At 48.7% G+C, this 18,694-nt stretch overlaps 7 protein-coding genes across 7 annotated transcripts; 4 read left to right on the plus strand and 3 right to left on the minus strand.

The window, feature by feature from the left end:
* The first annotated feature begins 95 nt into the window (after positions 1–95).
* On the plus strand, positions 96–4,041 carry BDBG_01815 (RING finger domain-containing protein). Its single transcript, XM_031720502.1, has 4 exons — positions 96–842; positions 908–1,027; positions 1,082–1,174; positions 1,235–4,041. Exons 1-4 carry the CDS (start codon positions 765–767, stop codon positions 2,429–2,431), a joined length of 1,488 nt encoding a protein of 495 aa, XP_031576712.1. The 5' UTR covers positions 96–764; the 3' UTR covers positions 2,432–4,041.
* Positions 3,416–6,268, minus strand: BDBG_01816 (rRNA processing protein RRP9). Its single transcript, XM_002627099.2, has 2 exons — positions 5,773–6,268; positions 3,416–5,693 (listed from the first exon to the last, which is right to left on the minus strand). The coding sequence occupies exons 1-2, from the start codon at positions 6,154–6,156 to the stop codon at positions 4,140–4,142; spliced, it is 1,938 nt and encodes a 645-aa protein (XP_002627145.1). The 5' UTR covers positions 6,157–6,268; the 3' UTR covers positions 3,416–4,139.
* BDBG_01817 (proteasome subunit beta type-2) lies at positions 5,001–7,708 on the plus strand. Its single transcript, XM_002627100.2, has 5 exons — positions 5,001–6,602; positions 6,662–6,819; positions 6,894–7,143; positions 7,194–7,317; positions 7,402–7,708. Coding segments are annotated over exons 1-5 (612 nt in total). The 5' UTR covers positions 5,001–6,600; the 3' UTR covers positions 7,480–7,708.
* A 49-nt stretch (positions 7,709–7,757) lies between these two features.
* BDBG_01818 (ubiquitin thiolesterase) lies at positions 7,758–11,338 on the plus strand. Its single transcript, XM_002627101.2, has 2 exons — positions 7,758–8,464; positions 8,530–11,338. The coding sequence occupies exons 1-2, from the start codon at positions 7,795–7,797 to the stop codon at positions 9,705–9,707; spliced, it is 1,848 nt and encodes a 615-aa protein (XP_002627147.1). The 5' UTR covers positions 7,758–7,794; the 3' UTR covers positions 9,708–11,338.
* BDBG_01819 (uncharacterized protein) lies at positions 9,840–13,373 on the minus strand. Its single transcript, XM_031720503.1, has 4 exons — positions 13,076–13,373; positions 12,474–12,833; positions 12,165–12,409; positions 9,840–12,109 (listed from the first exon to the last, which is right to left on the minus strand). Exons 1-4 carry the CDS (start codon positions 13,109–13,111, stop codon positions 10,186–10,188), a joined length of 2,565 nt encoding a protein of 854 aa, XP_031576713.1. The 5' UTR covers positions 13,112–13,373; the 3' UTR covers positions 9,840–10,185.
* Positions 13,374–13,401: 28 nt separating this feature from the next.
* BDBG_01820 (small nucleolar ribonucleoprotein complex subunit) lies at positions 13,402–17,786 on the plus strand. Its single transcript, XM_031720504.1, has 3 exons — positions 13,402–13,732; positions 13,795–13,822; positions 13,878–17,786. Exons 1-3 carry the CDS (start codon positions 13,559–13,561, stop codon positions 16,535–16,537), a joined length of 2,862 nt encoding a protein of 953 aa, XP_031576714.1. The 5' UTR covers positions 13,402–13,558; the 3' UTR covers positions 16,538–17,786.
* On the minus strand, positions 16,533–18,638 carry BDBG_01821 (pre-mRNA-splicing factor spp2). The gene has a single exon (XM_002627104.2). It carries the CDS (start codon positions 18,499–18,501, stop codon positions 16,798–16,800), a length of 1,704 nt encoding a protein of 567 aa, XP_002627150.1. The 5' UTR covers positions 18,502–18,638; the 3' UTR covers positions 16,533–16,797.
* Between the last annotated feature and the right edge of the window lie 56 nt (positions 18,639–18,694).

Raw genomic sequence — 18,694 nt, forward strand, 5'->3', positions numbered from 1 at the left:
TTGTCATCTAGAGGAACGGGATTCGAAATTTGTTTTCATCACTGTTGTCCACCTATGTAATCTGTATTTGCAGAATCTGCACTCCACTGATCTCTGCCCACTATCACCATAGACCTCTCTTCCAAGGTTCTGTGGTGCCAAGAGAGAGTGGACTAGAAGATGTAAAAGACCACAGCAGGGTTGTACGTAGCACATAGAATTCAACACTGGATTCAATAACTAGGAAACAACACTTCCACCCATCCACAACAGGACGTGGAAGAACGAAGATGATGAAGTCGAGAGGTTTGCCGGACTGGGTGTGTGAAGTTTGACAAACCTTGGAGTAGGCGGCAGAATCACGTGCCGCGCTTATGTAACACCAGCCTAATCGGGTTAGTCTATTCCTCAGCCCCTACGCGAACGGTGACGTGCGGTTGTGTTGCATGAGGATAATCTTACGGATTATGCCTCCCCAGGACTCAATTTCTAGTCAGTTCGCGATCAGCCTGCCTTAACCTTTGATTAACACTCTCGTTTGACATGACCACTGCCTTCCTAGGTACTCAAAAGGCATTACGTCGCTTACTCAAGCGCACACAAACCTTCTTGACTCGCAGAGCCTTGTCCACCCTCCACCCAAGGTAGCAGAACCTTTTGAGCTTCGAACGCCTCACCCCGTGTGTATCCAACGGCAAAACATAATCTTCCTCGCGGCTCAAGGTCTAATCCATACAAGTGTGTTCGTCTATCAAACGGGTCCCCGGTGACGTGGTAAAGGGGTGATGTCTGCCACAGCGACCGTTGGCCTCGCCGCTGGGTCTGCAAAACCTGGCCCTGCACTCCCGATTGACCCGTCAGGAGTAAGTGATATAGGCTCGCCTTATTTCTTTTTACTACTATGGCTGACAATACCACCGTCTTTAAGCTCCTACGAACTGTGCAAGGTCATGTCGAGGATATCAGATCTCTATTATACTGCGGGGTTTGTGTGAAACCACTGTATGAACCGTTCACTTTGGCATGTGGCCATACATTTTGTTACAGTGTGAGTAAAGTCTATGCGTTTTCTATGGGGATAATATAACTAACCTCCTTGTAGTGTCTTACACAATGGTTTGTGAACCATAAACGGAAAAAGACTTGTCCAGACTGCCGAGCTTCTGTGTCAGCCCAACCTGCTCCAGCCTACTTAGTATGGCCCCCTCGCTTGTGATATACGCCCACTCCCATCGCTAACGTTACCGTTTACCAGATCCGTGAGATTGTCCAGATGTTTATCAGTAGGGCGGAACTACTTGAAGGCGATGAAACCACAAAGGAACATCTCTCGAACAAGCTAGCGGAGACCGAGAAGATGGAATCGGACAAGAGCAACAAGGACCCAGTCAATGGCGGCCTGTTTCAAGGCTGCTTCAAATGCCCTCTACCCTTTAATGAGCCAATCAACGACATCTTGGATGGTGTTACTCGATGTCCTCGATGTGCATGGGAACTCGAGGAGGGGGAATGTCAACATTGTGGGTTTTCCGCGGTAGGGTATTCTTCTGGCGGTCGTTCGGACAGTGACTTTTCGGGTGAGGATGGCTCAATTACAATGACTGATGCACTTGATGAAATCGAGGATGGGTTTTCGGGAATCGATACAGATGATATAGCGTGGAACGAGCTTTACGGTGATTTCGAATACCACATGCGCCAACACCGCCAACACGTATTTAGCAATGCAAGCGATCTTTCGTCCATGAACCAGAGGAGCGATTATAGCAATGACGAAGATTCACATGACTCGGAAATGTCGGACTTTATTGATGACGGCCCAATAGAAGAAGCCATAGAAACGGATCACTCCACTGTGGTTGGCGGGAATAATATCATATCGGACTCTGATAGCGACATGCAATCACATATAGCGGCTGCACCCGCTATCCCTAGAGCTCCACGCCCTCGGCAGACAATATCCTTCGGGAATGACGACGATGACGAAGATCATGATGATGGCAATAGTGTTAGCCAAGGGGAAACAGCGGGCAATATAGATAATATCGATGACGACGACGACGACGACGACGACGACGATGATGATGATGATGATGATGATGATGATGAGCCTGTACGAGCGCCAACGAGGGCAATTCAGCAACGGCGCCAGATATCTTCCGATTCTGTCAACCGTGTCTCCCGTCTCCGCAACCGCACGACAACGGCTAGCACAAGGACATCAGTTCTTGATAGTGATGAGGAGGAGGATGGTGGACCTGCCCTCTTAAACCTCTCAAATCGTGTTCACGCGTCAAGTTCAAATACGCACAGCCCAATATCTCTCGACGATGATTCTGACGTCCCTTTCGCCCCGGCAAGGAGCCGACGGAGAGGCCCGCGGCCAGGTCAGATACGACCAAGCCAGCGTCGGGATCGTCGCCGAGGCCAGAACACTATTAGCCCAGGATGAGTTTTGATTATGCCGAACCAAATATCTCCTCAGGCCTTTGCCCGGTATATCTTTCATATTCTAACCTCGTCAAGGCTACTAAATCATATTGCCCCGCCAACTGAACATGGAAGCGATCCTACGCGCTGTGGGATATGTGACTCAGCCAACTATCTCTAATTTCCTTCGCTGGGTCGATGAACATGCCAACTAAGTACTCCGCGAAGGAAAAAAAAGGAATACTTGGATCAAGGAAGCCGTCGAACTGTCAATATCACCGAACCGGCATTCTCGTCATGAATTCATTATGGTTGCTAGAAATCACTATTTCGTTCTTCAAAGAAAACCGTGGGCGAGTTCTACTCGTTATCCCTTAGGCGTTCCAGCCAACTTGCCTAGCAAACCAGCTTTTAACTTTTACATCATCCACAGCGTCGAAACAAATAATTATCGACCTACGAGTGCCAGCGTTCCTCGTGCTCTCCGCTCTTTCCCGCCCATGGGCCAAATAAATACACCACATCATCACCCTCCCCGCCAGGCGTTTTCAATATTCCCTACCGCCTCAGCCATTTCTTACACACATATTTTGTCCGTTTTTTTCAATCACCATTTTCCTTTTCTATTTTCGTATTCCCGCCACCTTCATTTACAGTCGTCTTCTCAAAGTACTCACATATTATTACCTAGCATCTCCTCCATTCCAACATTATTCTTGCGCCCGTTCTCTTCTTTTCGCCATCCCATTTTCTTCCTCCCCTTGTTTGTCTCCAATATTGTTATTTTTCCGGTGGAATCCCTGAACCGTTTATCCTATGCAGAAAAGATTTCCAGGATTGCAACGAGAACATTTAATTACTAGCGGGGGGAAGGGGCGTTTCCGGAACATACCCACATCTTACATCCATACGCGTATACAGGCATAAAATTTAAGTCCGCCGATGAAGAATGGTGGATATTCAGGGTTTGGCAAGGAGTTTTAAAATGTATAGATTTTCGGATTGTGCCGTTTCGCTTTTTTCTATTTCTTTGGTTTTCCTATTTTTCTTTCTCTGGTATGGTGTTTGTTCGTATTGTTTATCGAAGCATGCAATATGGATTCACGATAGTTAATAAGGATATAATACTTTTTGTTTTTGCTTTTACACGAGACTCCCTTTTTTCTCGATCGATTTGTGTAATAAGGTAGGCGGTCGTTGAAAATCCTTCATGCTTCGTACAGTTGCTGATGCTGGCTACATATTGTGTATCATAAATATAGATACCCTTGGATATGTTAAATGTATATGTACATGTACATGTACATGTATAACCTCCAAGCCACATAATATGCACAGCCATAGACAGAATGCCCGCACTACGGGTAAACCAAAGATGGAGGGGAAGGGGACATCAAGAGCGAATAACATGTAGCAATTATTGGTGCAGTGGGGGTATTTCAATATTTTATAGGCACATTTTTTTATGTACAGTACATGTACATACATACTTGGTACAAACATTCCAGTAATCGGTTTTCAGAAAGGCAAGGAAAAGAGAAGAGCGAAGAATGGAAAACGAATATATGAGAGAAAGGAAAAGAAAATCAAACCTTCATCCATGCGGGTTATGATCTACAAGGTCAATGCCAAACACATGGTAATAAATTTAACAATTCATTCATTCAAAAATCCCGGCGCCTGTATATCCCCTCCACATACTTCCATTTAAAACCAGAAACATCAACCTTCTAGCCACCCAAACTCAACTCCCGGGTCACCTCCTCTCCCAAAAACGGCACCTCAAACACAACCGCCCCATTCCACCCCCCCACTCCCGTTCCATCACCACACTTCCCATTCTCGTCAGTGTTGGTAGAGTACTTCCACCGACCAAGTTTATGCTCTTTGCCCAGGGCCGCGACGATGCAGATACCCTTCTGTTCCTGCCCCTGCTCCTTTTGAGACGAGGAGTTAGATTTGCCTTTCTTTGACTTCGGTTTGAGGGCCGTAGCTTTGGTATCATCGGGGGCTCGTCGTTCGAATACGTCGATGCCGTTAACGACGCCCTTTAGGAGTGGATGTGGGCGAGGGGCCTGTCCACTTGATGTGGACGCGGGGGCATCGAGGTCCATGTTATTGTTATCGTTACCTACAGGATCCGTCGAATTGACGGCGGGTGGTGGTGATGATGGCGATGGCGATGGCGCGCCGACTGGTCCCAGTGGTACGATTGTTCTTTTATCATCGGAAATCTTCCAGGCGCGGATCCATCCGTCCCAGCTTCCACTTAAGACAATATCCGTCCCCGGCAGTGTTGTGAGGGCTGTTATCCACCGCGGGTTGGGCGACATGTTGCGCGTATTATTTTTTGCAACGATGGGGTCAATCTCAGACGACAATTCGTCGAGTGGTGGTACGGGGTCGACCCCATGTGCCTGGTGGACCGTATAGACGGGTTTTTTCTTATGGATTGACCAGAGCGAGATGGCTCCTGAGTCTGAGCCTGTGACAAAATGTGTAGGCGGCAGTACAGCCACGCAATCGATTGAACCCTCAATATATGAGCTGCCTTTTGAGCTACCGCCACGGAAGACGAGCTGCGTTTCATCAACGACCTTCCATAACCGTGCAGTGCGGTCGCGAGCACCAACACTGACACACTGGTCTAGCGCCATTGAGTCAACAGCGATGACGTTGTCCTGGTGTCCGAAGAGGGTCTCCACGTACGCGTGCGCCCCGGGGCTAAGGGACCATGTTTTTATGGTGCGGTCGAAGGAGGAGGAGAATAGTTGTTCGCCGGAGCTAGATGAGGAGATTCGTCGTGTGAATGATAGCCCGCTCACGGCGTCACGGTGTTGATTGAAAGTCTTCAGAGGGGTGAGGGTCTCCGCGTCCCATATTATTATGCGCCGGTCCGCGCCTCCAGTTGCTACGAACTCGCCTGAGGGCGACACGGCTACCGCGAGGATATTTCCGATATGGCCCTGCGGGTTACTTCCTTCATCGGTTTGCTGTAGTCCCCGAACGGACCTGATTTTCTTTGGTTTTTTTCTTTGAGGACGCTTCGCTCTCTTTGATTCTCCGTTGGTAAGATGAGCTGTTTGTTCTGTAGGTGGGCTAGGGTATGGGGTCGCCAGCTCCCATTTTATGAGCGTCTTGTCTTTGGAGACTGTATAGACGAAAGGTGAATGTACCGCAATTGCAGTGGTACTTTGTGTATCCGCACGAAAGAATGAATGCGACGCTGTAGAAAAAGACAATTGCGAGCTTATTTGTCGATATATCCGTCCCTTCAATTCATCCTGGAACAGCGAAAAGATTATCAGCATTTATACACACAGAGATAGTTTGTTCTTTCCTTTAGCTAGAGGTAAAACCTACCACATCCTCTTTCAACCTCTCCGCAATCAAGTCCCGGTCAATGTCAGCAGCATCAAAGCCAACCTCGTCAACCTCTTCTCTTATATTTTCCAGATATCGCTCCGCCAGTCTCAACCTCCGGTCAGCTGCAGTCTCGTCTTCCGACTCCTCCTCCGAACCCTCGTCCTCAATTGACGCCTCACTTTGGGAGAAGTCATCGTCATCAGATTCGCTTCCAGATATCGACTCGTCCCTCAATTTTCTCTTGTCTCGCTGGTCAGCATCCTGAGCGCCTTTTCCGCCCCCCTTTGCTGATACCCCCCTCTTCTTTGACGCAGGTGCTACACCACCATCGTCTCTCTTCCGCTTACGTTGGGAAGCTGGTAGCGTGAAGAAAGAAGACATAGCGCAAGCCTAGCCCCGAGTAAAGGGCAGCAAATTGGAAAATAAACAAAGGAAAACAACAACAACAAAAAAGCTGCTGTTTAACCCTGGTATACAAACGAAAACACCTCCTCTCACACAAAATTTGGAACTTTTTTTCCATGCTTGGAGTTTGTTCTGTTTGCATCTTACCGAAGTCTTGGCATTTAACTTACCCCGGAGTCGGATAAATATTACGCCTAAGTCCAAGAGCCAACCCTTCCTGATTAGGTAAGGTCAAGGCGTCAAGCTCACGCGTGTCTTCCAGCACAGCTACACCTCATACAGCAATATGAAAGAGCATCAGATACCCAGATACCCACCCGGACAACTGAACAGAACAGGAACAGAATAGCAATCATTTACCAGCTTCGAGGACCATAAGTTACGTCTATACTCGGACACAGCAGCAGACATCATAACATCATGTGAGTTTCACTCAACGGAATATCGACTCAGTACATATCCAATGCTAACCCATTCCCAGGGAGGTCCTGCTTGGTATTACCGGCAAGGACTTTACTCTCATTGCGGCCTCCAAAGCTGCCATGAGAGGAGCTACGATTCTTAAAGCTTCTGACGATAAGACCCGAGAGCTGAGCAAACATACCCTCATGGCATTTTCAGGAGAAGCTGGAGACACAGGTACAGACATCACTCTGCCAGCATTTATGAGAAGGGAACTTATATACATCTAACTTTTTCTCTGTACCCTACAGTCCAATTCGCCGAATACATCCAAGCAAACGCCCAACTATACTCCATGAGAAATGAATCTGAACTCAGTCCATCCGCGGTCGCCAGCTTTGTACGGGGCGAGCTTGCCCGTAGCCTACGATCAAGACGACCTTACACCGTAAACCTCCTGCTAGGCGGTGTGGATCCCCTCACGGAGAAGCCCAGTCTGTACTGGCTGGACTACCTGGCGGCCCTCGCTCCAGTTCCATATGCTGCACATGGCTATGCCCAGTTCGTCCATCTTTTGCCGATATTTAGGATACTATCTAACAGGACTTTAGATACTACTGCCTATCGATTCTCGATAAGCACCATCACCCCGATATCACGCTGGAGCAGGGCTTGAAACTTCTCGAGATGTGCACAGATGAACTTAAGCGGAGATTACCAATCGACTTCAAAGGAGTACGTCCATGTTGCTCTATCCCTTTCCATTTCTTATTTTTCCCAAAGCTGGATGAGCATTTACTGATAGTCCTCCTTTTGTAGGTATTGGTGAAGGTTGTGAAGAAAGAGGGGATCGAAGAAGTGCCGTTTGATAACAGTAAACAAGTTGTTAGCGCATAGATTTGAATATTGATTTTTGTTTTGAATGGCGATGTGATGTATCATAGCACTTCTTTTAATGACTTTTGCTTTGAAATGACCTTTAACTGCCATCGCGGCCCATGACTTTACTCTATAGTTCGTGTGTATCATATCTGTAAAATTGTACCTATATGGCGTAGCGGACGGAGAGACAAGTCCTGGGACGGGACGCGCGCTTGAAATGTTTGCTCTGTTTGCATCACCTCCAATACCTACCAAAACAGCCGCAACAAAAGTTCTCATCAACCTTTTACTCGCAACAACATTATTTCCTGCTCACCAGATACTTACACAATGGCCAAAAGACCAGCTGAGACATCTCTAGAAGATGCATCTTCTGTCGATTCCCCAACCTCGAAACGGCCACGGGTGGAAGACGCAGAGGATGAGCAGCGACCACAGCAGCAACGCGCTCTGCGCAGCCCGCTCCACGAACGACGATGGGAAGACGATGAACGCAATGGAATGGACATTTTAGCAGCAGCTGATCAAGAGGAGGAAGAGATCGAAGAAGGTTCTATTCATGCAACTCCCGATTCCGGCGAAGAGCAAGAGGAATCGGCGATTTCCGCCCCTACTCGGCAGGCAGCGCCGACACAGGGTTACGGCGACCTATACTTAGATACCATACAGCGATCAGTGCTGGATTTTGATTTCGAGAAGCAGTGCTCCGTCTCGTTGTCAAATATCAACGTCTATGCCTGCCTTGTATGTGGGAAGTACTATCAGGGTCGTGGACCTAAGTCGCATGCCTATTTCCATGCGCTCGATGTTGGACATCATGTCTTTGTAAATATGGAGACGAAGAAGGTGTACGTTCTACCAGAAGGATATGAGGTTAAGAGCAGAAGCTTGGATGATATTAAATATGTGGTTGATCCGCAGTATAAGAAGGAGGAGGTTGCGAAGCTTGACAAGGTGGTTATTGATGCTTGGGATCTGGCGGGCAAACGATACAGGCCAGGTAATATTGGATTCCGTTTGGCAGTTATACTGGACACAAGACTAATGAAAAATGATACATTTTAGGATACGTCGGAATGAATAATATCAAGTCTAATGACTACTTAAACGTCATTGTTCAAGTCCTAGCGCACGTCCGTCCCATCAGGAACTTCTTCCTTCTCCACCAATTCCCGACTCCTGGAACTCCCCAGCTCCCTCTCCGCTTTGGCATCCTAGTACGCAAATTATGGAATCCACGCGCATTCAGGTCTCATGTTTCACCGCACGAGTTACTCCAAGAAGTTGCCCTCCGCTCATCGAAGCGCTTCACTCTAACCCAACAATCAGACCCTGTCGACTTCCTCTCCTGGTTTTTGAACAACCTCCACCTCACTCTGGGCGGCTCCAAGAAACCCTCTCCAAAACCAACCAGCGTAATCCACTCCGCATTCCAGGGTCAACTCCGCATAGAAAGTCAAGCTATAACAGCCCGCTCAGACGCCGCCAACGCGCGCCTCGTTTTCTCCGAATCTATGGAAACGACCTCCCAAACTACGCCTTTCCTAATTCTCACCCTCGACCTTCCCCCCACCCCACTCTTTCAATCTACTAACACCGAATCAATCATCCCCCAAGTACCCCTCACAACCCTTTTGAACAAGTACAACGGTCTCGTCGCATCGGAGAAGCTCTCTCACCGCGTACGTCACCGGCTGCTCCACCCCCTACCTCCCTACCTCCTCTTCCACATAAAGCGCTTCAGCAAAAACAAATTCGTCTCCGAGCGCAACCCCACTATCGTTACTTTCCCGTCTCCACGTTCCCTCGACATGTCCCCGTACGTCGAACCTAATCCAGATCTCTACCCGGCCGGCGAACCCATATTGTATGATCTAGTCGCAAACGTCATCCTCGACGCAACAGTCACCGCACCTGGTGTTGGCGGTAGCAGCGAAAGCTCCAGCTCCGGCCCTGCATCTACCGGTAATAAAGGGGGCGCAGCTGGCTCGACCGCGACGACCGCAGGTGCGGGTGCGGGCAACGATAAGGTTTCTTGGCTTATACAATTGCATGATAAGGCTATGAGTGTGGAGAATGAGCATGCACATGCGCAACAGCACAGGGGGCCGGAGTGGTTGGAGATTCAGGATTTGTGGGTGCAGAGAGCGGAGAGTGAGACTCTTTTTACGCGCGAGGGGTATTTAATGGTTTGGGAGAGGAGGAGAGTTGGTGGGGAAGGGAAAGGGAAGGGAAAGGCGTAGTAGTTTCCTACGTAGGTTTGTTTAGGTTTGGATGGTATTATATAGGGCTATATGTGTCCGGAAATCATTTCCATGTGTCCATTTAGATGGAGGATTTTCAGTTCTTTTGGCGTGGTTGGTTGTCTCGCATAGCGCGTGGAGATATGTATATCTTGGGGTGTAAATTATACCGCTTTTTGAGGGTAATTTTATGTTGAATGTCTACCATTTTCAAACATTTTTCTTACGCGAACGAGTATTTCACCTAGATTCAAACCCTATCTTTATAATAAACATTAAATACAAATATTCTGAAACTGAAACCGACATTGAAACGGATTTTAGCATTGTCAGCCCCCAATTAGCCCAATTTGAATAAATTGTATCGCCTGTTTGCCACGCATAACGCTCAAATATATAAAAATAAAATCCTATATAGTGGTACATATTATAAAGGGTAGATCAAAAGTCAGAATTTATCCATCCGTCCATCAAAATTCTACAATTCTCCCCACCCAAACTTCCTTGTTCCAAGCATAACCGTCGCTGCTGTCCCCATCCCCCAAACCGCCACACTAACCAATGCCTCCGTGCCTACCACAAGGCCCATCTTCGCCAAATACGCAATCATATCCTTTCTCGATCCTCCTCCACACCACGCACAGATACTCCGTACATCACCACTCAGGCCCAGCGTAAGGGCAGTAGAAGCACCGGCAGTAAGCGGCAACGCAGCGAGCAGGGATGGAGACGTCAAAAACTGTATCGCGAAGTTGCGTAGGTACATGGATTCAAGAGGGTAGAAGAGGACGGAGGTTAGGAGGGATGCGAGGTGGGAGGAAAGGGAGTCGACAGGAAGTGACGAGAGGATTGTTACTCGGTGATCAGGGCCAAGGAGGCGATCAGAGCGGGAGCGGCGTGGGAGCTGGGTGGGAAGGGGCTGGGAGAGCCTTCTGTTTTCGTCATTTATGGTAGTGGTTGTGGCAGGTTCTGCTAGGGTTGGGGCGGAGGAGGATTCCGGAACGTCTATGAGTGGTTGGAGGAGGGTAGGGGATTCATGGGTAGCGGTGGTTGTAGTAGGACGCGCGGATAGCGCTTGTTCGTTGTTTTCCAAGTTCGTGTGGTTGGATATGTCGGTCAATTCTTCTAAAGCGGCTACGTGGCCTGGTTGTAGGGTCGCGTTTTGATCAGATGGTTGATTAGCGAGGTGGAGGGCGTCTGCTTGGGCTGCGCCATGGCCTAATAAAACCTCATCAAGTATTCTGGCTGTCGCACGCTCGGCTTCGCTCAAGGTGATTCCTGCTTGTAGGTCAGGGCCAGCTAAAGAATCGTTGTCATAATTTGTTCGAGTGTGAGACGGGGAGTTATGATTACTCCGTAAAAGTTCGAGTTGCATAGTTATTACGTCAGAATTCTGGTGCACCAGCGATGCCCTTACACGGGGTGATGCAAGGGGGGATGATTCGGGAGTTGAGGGATGGGAGAACAGAGTATTGGAGCGTGAATGGAAATGATGACGATGCGATTCTTCAGGTCCTTGGCTTTGGGACCGGTGGGGAGATGTAGAATGATCCATCCTGAATGTTTCTTCCATTCCCGGCCTACCTTGAGATGGGTCGTCCTGGTCAAAGTAGGCGTCTGTGAGCTGGAGGGGGGACTGTGACATACGTTGCTCATCGCCGGATAAGATCTGGTTTGTGCCAAACTCTTCCTGCGGCGTAGCATCTGGAGTCGGGGATCTTGGCCGAGCTCCTTCGACATGGCCACTTAAGAGCTGTTCACCCCGTGCTTGTATTGAACTCACTAAGGTTTCGTCGGGTTGAGATGTTTCCTCACGAAAGGGGGCCATGCTCGTATCGAAATCACGGCTAAGCTGCTCGAGCCTACTCTGGAGTGAGTGAGATGTCGAGCGTGGTCTAGCTCTCGCATCAGACGACTCTTCAATTTTCAAACCAAAAATACCCAAAATCCAATTTTTGAAGATGCGTAATTCGTATTTGAGTTCCTCGCTAATGGTAAGATCGCCACGATGGTATTCCTCATCGGACCGCCTTCCAAGCGATGGCACCGTCCACTCAATCAGGTCATTTTCCGCCGCAACGCGGAGCGAGAGGCTATCAGGGCGGTCTGGTTTGGGTAGTTTCCGTCGTAGGATACGATAAATTCTGGACTCTATTACAGGCCGAAGGTAAACATACATATACAACACTGTAAATGGAGCAGTGAGAAGTCCAAAACTAAAGTTTCCGATATCAGCTACAGACAATCTTGCTGGTAAGGGTGGAAGTTGGATTAACGAGGCGGGACCGAAGGGAAGAAGTGAGCGAAGCGTTGGGACCGCAAGTGCGGGCAGAATATGAAGTGATTGTAACAGCGAAAACATATAAGTTTGTCCGAGTACGACAAAAAGTCCCAATTTGCAGCTATGGATTCTTAGTAAATGAGATATAACTTCATCTATAAGAAGTAGGTAGATACCTTAATTGAAGGCCCTTAAAAGTATGCCAGATCGCAGATTTATAGACATCGTTATCAAACAATGAGGAAACCTTTCCATGAATGTAGTCTAAAGCGGGTTCGAGAAAGTGATTTCGACAAACTGAGACAATAAACGACACCGTCCAGGCTGGAATGCCAGCGGCGTAGAATCCAAAAAGTCCGACTTTGTGGCGTTCTAGGCGAATGATTTGTAGAAATGGAACATGGGTATATCGTTTAAATGTCTAGATTTTCGCTATTAGTCTTAAAGTATCTAAATCTCCAACGCAAAAGCGGTATGAATAATACCTGAATGCGCGCAGCCAGTGATGTTGTCCACCACGATGAGAAAAACATCACAACCTGATCTATTGTCGCCATGGCAAGACCATAATCATTTTCCGATGATAGGAGATTCATCCGTTGCCGTTCTTTTGATATTCCTAGGCTGCCATCCTCGCCGCTCACCACGATTCCCATGGTAGACAGGATGTCATTTTTCGCCCTTCGAAGCTGTCTAGCTAGGGCTTTTGAGTCCGGATTGATAGGGTGGCCTCTCGCATCATATTCCTGAACATAACCATCCGCGTTGATGCTATCTTCAGCGCGAGGTTCTGCAGCAACGTAGCCCTGGGGAGGCGTCTCTGGTGCCTCATAAGGTGATCTCCCCTATTTTGAATATTAGTAAAATAGAATAAACTCAATTATAATAGTCATGAAATGAAAATTACGGATTATCAAGAAGAAACAAATTAAATGTAATGAGCTGATTTGTCAAACATGCACGTAAAATGTGAATTTATGGGGAGCACAAGAATTGCAAATGCTGCACAGTAAATGAGCACGGTATTGACAGAACAAGTTATAAGAGCAGGCCTCGTAAAACATCAAGCGGCGCCAGAGCGACATACCAGCGCAAGCAAGTTCATATAGGGTTGCCTCCCCATGATAAGCAGCTGGCCGTGAAGGCGAAAGAGCGGCGTTTTATGAGCACCGCATAAAGAAAATCCTTAGTCACCGGGCGAGTTATAAATATAGCCTAGATGTCTAAGCATAGATGTGAACTGCCAGAGCTTAAGACTGCTGGCTTTGTGTGTCGTAAAATGTGTAAATGTTGCGATATTGGGTTGTCAACGTTGTGCGGCTCCGCGATCTTTCGAGACGCGGCTATGGCGGCTAAATACACGGGCCTGCGAACTTAGTTTTGGCGCGATAGCTTTTTTTTTTTTTTTTTTTTTTTTTGAGCAGGCGAAACATGAACAAAGTCCGGGGATCGGCCATTTCGCGTATCGGAACATACCATCCTCAGACTATAACGTCGTAGTGATAGTCTGCCTTTCCTTTACCTTAGCAATGTTGATCTAAAATTTTCTTTCATTAACCAGCCCCTCACGATGTCGAAAATCAATATTAAAACGACCTTTGAGGTAGCGAACACAATCCGCCCCATTTATACGGGCGGGAGTGTTTCGCTCGACGCAAGCGGCCGGTTTTTGGTAGCGTGTGTTGGCGAAGATGTTCTGATTACAGATCTAAGCACTGGCGCACAATTGGCGACGATTGAGGGAGTAAGTTGGTCGCAGATATTCTAACCTAGTCCATCACTGACGAATGCGAATTGCTACAATAGGATGGAGAGGTGATTACGAGTGTATCAAGTATGCTCTCCTGGTTAAATCCTTGCTTTAAATTCATTGCTAAATTTGTATCTAGTAACCCCGTCAGCATCACACCTAGCAATTTGCTCGCGATCGTTGTCAATGCGGATTTACTCCCTAGTACAATTGGCGGAACCCTCCCTTTCTATACAGGTGGAGCTACTCAGAACCCTCAAACCCCATACCTCGCCCGTAGTAACTTCAGCCATCGATGTGACTGGCACCTTGTTGGCCACCGGCAGTTCGGACGGGTCAATTAAAATATGGGATATACGACGTGGATTTGCTACACACACTTTCCATGGTCATGGAGGGGTGATATCTGCCCTATGTTTCTTCGAGGCAGCAGGCTCCAATGCTGCCGATGAACTCTCTAGTAACAGGAAAAGTAAAGGATCGAAGTCCACATACGATAGCAATAACTCCAGACATGGAGATTTTGGCCCCTCTACCGCGGGATTCCGCCTTGCGTCTGGTAGCGAAGATGGGAAAATCCGAGTATGGGATCTTCACAAAAGAAAAACCATTGCGTCACTCGAGTCACACGTTTCTGTTGTGCGCAGCCTCTCGTTTTCTCCTTCCGAGAATGCGCTTTTGTCTGCCAGTCGCGATAAGACATTGATTATGTGGGATGCTAGAACCTGGAAGACCCGAAGAATCATTCCAGCGCTTGAAAGTGTTGAGGCAGCAGGCTTTCTGTCCGATGAATCGCTCTGCTACACTGGTGGAGAAAATGGCCGACTGCGGATATGGGACCCAAGCAGAGGGAGCGAAGTCACAAAAGACCAGGATCCGGGCCAAGATCAGGAAGGCATAATCGCGTGCGAATACTCTCCAAATTTGCCCTGGGTCATGACGATTCATGCGGATCAGACCTTGAGACTACATTCTATTGAACCCCTTCTGTCTCTAAAGCCCAGTACGAAGATCGACCCCCTACCTATAATACGCAGAATTTCTGGAAACGACGATGAGGTTATTGACTTGGCTTGTGTTGGCCGCGATCGATCATTGGTGGCCTTGGCTACCAATACCGAGTATATTAGAATCGTATCCACAAACAAGCAATATTCTACAGGCTCGCAGCCTGGAGAAGAGCAAGATTATTTTGGAGCGGAAGTCAGGCACTTAGAAGGGCACGAAGATATTATTATATGTCTGGATGTCGACTGGTCAGGTTGCTGGCTGGCGACGGGTGCCAAAGATAATACGGCACGGTTATGGCGTATCGATACCGAATCATCCTCCTTTACCTGCTTTGCTACCCTTACCGGCCACGCAGAATCACTAGGTGCTATTGCATTTCCCCGGGCTCCACCTCCACCGAACTCTCTCGCTTTCCAAGATCCACTGAGCCATCCTCCTCCCTTTCTTTTCACTGGATCTCAAGACCGCACCCTCAAACGATGGGATACGTCTAAACTATCCGCGTCCAAAAGTCTTAACACCAACGCGCCGAAGGCGCTGTATACCCGGAAAGCGCACGATAAAGATATCAATGCGCTTGATGTCAACTACTCCTCCACTCTCTTCGCTTCTGCTTCCCAAGATCGCACCGCGAAAATATGGTCTGTAGAAGATGGCTCCGTTCTAGGAATCCTCCGTGGCCACAAGCGAGGGGTCTGGTCTATCCGGTTCGCCCCTAAAGATACCCCAGTCATAACATCAGATTCAGGCACTAGTACTAGTAGAGGTGTCGTGGCAACTGGTTCAGCAGACAAGACCATAAAACTCTGGAGCCTGTCAGATTACAGCTGCCTCCTTACTTTCGAAGGACATACGAACAGTGTTCTCAAACTGCTCTGGCTACCCCCACCACTAATTGATAGTGACAATGAAGACATATCCTCGCGCGGCGCGGTTCAGGTCCATCCTCTTGTCGCCTCAGCCGGTGCGGATGGCCTAGTCAAGATTTGGTCCCCATACAGCGGAGAAATAGAGACCACCCTTGATAACCACGTTGACCGTGTCTGGGCACTGGCAACGCCCTCCACAGCCTCGACCGACAAACCCACCGCTGATAGTCACGGCTTCGCTCTAATATCCGGCGGAGCAGACTCAGTCGTCACCTTCTGGAAAGACACCACTTCCGCCACGCTCTCTGCTGCAGTAAACGCAAATACCGAGCGGATTGAGCAGGACCAACAGCTGCAGAACTACATACATGCCGGTGCGTACCGCGAAGCCATTACTCTGGCGCTACAGCTAAACCATCCCGCCCGTCTCCTATCCCTCTTCACTGCCGCTATGGATGGATCACGGATCGCAGATAGCGAAACGGAAAAGGAGAGTCTTACCGGAAATCCAGACATCGACACCGTTCTTCAATCCCTCGACAAAGATAATCTGTACTCGCTCCTCTTGCGTGTTCGAGACTGGAATACCAATGCTAGAACTGCTCCCGTGGCACAGCGCATTCTATACGCACTATCCAAGTCGTACCCACCGTCGACATTTATCGAATTAGCCAACTACCGCCACACGGCGCCACAAGGTGGTCGGAATAAATATAGGCCGCAATCTATGAAAGAGATTCTGGATACGCTGGTAGCATATACGGAACGGCATTATAAGAGGATTGAGGAGCTTGTGGATGAAAGTTATCTCGTGGAATGGGTTCTTGGGGAGATGAATGGGGGAATTGGCGGCGGAAGGTTCCTGAATGGAGGGGGAGAGATGGGACAAGGCCAAGATGTTATTATGGCCGGGGTGTGAGTTGGGCTGCCTTTTGGATGTATTATTATATATAGAAGGCTGGCTTTTTAAATGTTCGCGGGCATTACTGAAAATTAGACGGGCAACGGGATGTCCATTGATGCAAGGAGTTAAAAAGGGGAATTATAAACGAATTTTAGCCTATATAATATAGGAACGCAAGAGTTTCGTATGTACCGTTATTGTTGCATGGACATTTTCTATATTACATCCAAAATAAGCTAAACCGAAACTTTTAAGTGGGTATCTATGTATGCATTTTAATACACTTCCTCACGGCGCGACCGACTCTTCCTGCTGTCATCTCTATCTCTATCATAGCGGTCCCTTTTGTCACTTGTCGAGGGCCTATCCCTGTCCCGACGCGAGTCTCTGGCTGCAGAGCGATCAGGTCCAGATGCTGAAGATGAAGGCCGGGATCTGTAGTCACCGCCATAATCATAATCGTCATCGTATGATTTCCTGCTACCTCTGTATTTCCGATCCCGATCGCTATGGTCACTTCTGCGGTCCCCGTGGTACCGATCATCCAGCCCACTGTCAATTGCATCCGCTTCACGATCTTTATATCGTTTCCTCCTATCTCTGGCTCCGTCTTTATCTCCGGATGTTCCACTCCCGTTTCGACGTTTATACCCATCGTCGCTTTCGCTACTGAAATCATCATCCCTTTCAGAACGACGATCTCGATCCGGACCTCTATCTCTCCCATGCAACTGCAAATTCCTGTCCCTCCTTTCACGCCAGCTATCCTCCGCGCCCTTCTTGGTCCCTTCAGATCTGCTGTGCTTAACCAGTCGATTAAACTCCTCCTGCGTTATCATCTCCCCCGTCTTCTTGTTCCTCATGAGGACAGGGGTATAAAGACCTTCACCAGGCTTCTTAGCCTTCATCATGGCTGATTTCCCCCAAGCGCCCAACTCAACTTCAGAACCACTGCCGCTCTTATCATTCCCCGGAAGTTCTTTGGCTCCGATGCCTAGGTACCCAGGTCTCCTCTCTGTTATGCGAGGCTTCGTAGCCCTCGCATTCGTATTTCCATATTTGCCCCTGCCAATAGGCTCTCCGTCTTTCCATCCCATACCTCGTAGCAAAGCGGCCCCAAACTCCTCGACAGGAATGGCACTATAGGCCGCCAAACTAGCCGGTTCGGGCCGCGACGCAACATCAGCACGGAATGATTTCGTCTCATCGAACCGCTCCTCTTCCCCACCATAGCCTTCATATTCATCCCCATCCCGCACTTTCCTCTTCCCCGAGATAACAAGGTCTGATCGCCTCGTTGGCTCTCCGCCGTCCCCTTTGCTCTCACGTATAAGAGCCTGCATCGCAATCTCATCCTGCGTTAAGGGCTTTTGCGGTACCTCCTCCTCCCCGTCCGGCTGTTTGTCCTCCATTTCCATTTCCTTTTCTACAGTACCAGCGTCCGCCATCCTCACATCGCCATCTCCCCCCGCTCCCTCCGATTTCTCTGCAAGGCTCAGCCCAAATTTCATACTCGGGCCCTCAACCTCTCTCGTCGCATCAGCAGAAGCAATACCGCTCGCCTCCGCCTCTCTCTGCGCCCTAACCTCCGCTGGCAACAAATTCAACCCTTTCCTCTTCCGCTGCCACGGCCTCTCCTGCCAATTATTCTTGCTCTCAACTTTAATAACAAGGGGTTTCTTCTCCTGCTCTGCGCGTCTATGGGCACTTATGGCGCCACCAGCTTCACGGTCGAAGCCCGTCACTTCTTCCACGACGGGTCCTTCGATACTACTGTCATCGTTATCGGAGTCATGGGCTTGGAATGTGCGGGGGCGGCGGGGGAGGGATTCAGCTGTGGGTTTGGAGGAGGGGCCATTTGTGGATTTGGTAGGACATGTCGAAGATGGTGGGGATAGCTTCTTATTTTGCGAAGTGGAGGAGAGCGATATGGAGAAGGGTTTGGGTTTCGGGTTGGGGTTGGAGTCCCCAGAAGACATGGCTGCGATAGGAGTGGAATATGGCAGCCTCGTCTGGAAAAGAGATGAGGGGAAAAAAAAAAGAAAACCAAGGAAATACTGAGTTAGGCTGTTTGGTATGTCATAGGAGTTTCGTGGGAGTTTGAATTGGCGCTGTGATGGGTGCGCAGTAGTTTTGTTAATGCCGCTGGAGTGGAGCAATGGTGGCGTCAAA

The sequence above is a fragment of the Blastomyces gilchristii genome, assembly GCF_000003855.2.
Source record: "Blastomyces gilchristii SLH14081 genomic scaffold supercont1.3, whole genome shotgun sequence".
NCBI classification, from domain to species: domain Eukaryota; kingdom Fungi; phylum Ascomycota; class Eurotiomycetes; order Onygenales; family Ajellomycetaceae; genus Blastomyces; species Blastomyces gilchristii.

Excerpts from the sequence above, each read along its gene's own strand:
- BDBG_01815 (XM_031720502.1), top strand. The coding sequence starts at position 765 with ATGTCTGCCACAGCGACCGTTGGCCTCGCCGCTGGGTCTGCAAAACCT. Across the intron at positions 1,028-1,081 it reads GCCATACATTTTGTTACAGT|TGTCTTACACAATGGTTTGT; the intron begins GTGAGTAAAGTC and ends ACCTCCTTGTAG. Across the intron at positions 1,175-1,234 it reads AACCTGCTCCAGCCTACTTA|ATCCGTGAGATTGTCCAGAT; the intron begins GTATGGCCCCCT and ends ACCGTTTACCAG.
- BDBG_01816 (XM_002627099.2), bottom strand. The coding sequence starts at position 6,156 with ATGTCTTCTTTCTTCACGCTACCAGCTTCCCAACGTAAGCGGAAGAGA. Across the intron at positions 5,694-5,772 it reads AGAGGTTGAAAGAGGATGTG|GATGAATTGAAGGGACGGAT; the intron begins GTAGGTTTTACC and ends TCGCTGTTCCAG.
- BDBG_01817 (XM_002627100.2), top strand. Across the intron at positions 6,820-6,893 it reads AGGAGAAGCTGGAGACACAG|TCCAATTCGCCGAATACATC; the intron begins GTACAGACATCA and ends TGTACCCTACAG. Across the intron at positions 7,144-7,193 it reads GCTGCACATGGCTATGCCCA|ATACTACTGCCTATCGATTC; the intron begins GTTCGTCCATCT and ends ACAGGACTTTAG.
- BDBG_01818 (XM_002627101.2), top strand. The coding sequence starts at position 7,795 with ATGGCCAAAAGACCAGCTGAGACATCTCTAGAAGATGCATCTTCTGTC. Across the intron at positions 8,465-8,529 it reads GGGCAAACGATACAGGCCAG|GATACGTCGGAATGAATAAT; the intron begins GTAATATTGGAT and ends GATACATTTTAG.
- BDBG_01819 (XM_031720503.1), bottom strand. The coding sequence starts at position 13,111 with ATGGGGAGGCAACCCTATATGAACTTGCTTGCGCTG. Across the intron at positions 12,834-13,075 it reads ATATGAACTTGCTTGCGCTG|GGGAGATCACCTTATGAGGC; the intron begins GTATGTCGCTCT and ends TATTCAAAATAG. Across the intron at positions 12,410-12,473 it reads CACTGGCTGCGCGCATTCAG|ACATTTAAACGATATACCCA; the intron begins GTATTATTCATA and ends GCGAAAATCTAG.
- BDBG_01820 (XM_031720504.1), top strand. The coding sequence starts at position 13,559 with ATGTCGAAAATCAATATTAAAACGACCTTTGAGGTAGCGAACACAATC. Across the intron at positions 13,733-13,794 it reads AATTGGCGACGATTGAGGGA|GATGGAGAGGTGATTACGAG; the intron begins GTAAGTTGGTCG and ends TTGCTACAATAG. Across the intron at positions 13,823-13,877 it reads GGTGATTACGAGTGTATCAA|TAACCCCGTCAGCATCACAC; the intron begins GTATGCTCTCCT and ends ATTTGTATCTAG.
- BDBG_01821 (XM_002627104.2), bottom strand. The coding sequence starts at position 18,501 with ATGTCTTCTGGGGACTCCAACCCCAACCCGAAACCCAAACCCTTCTCC.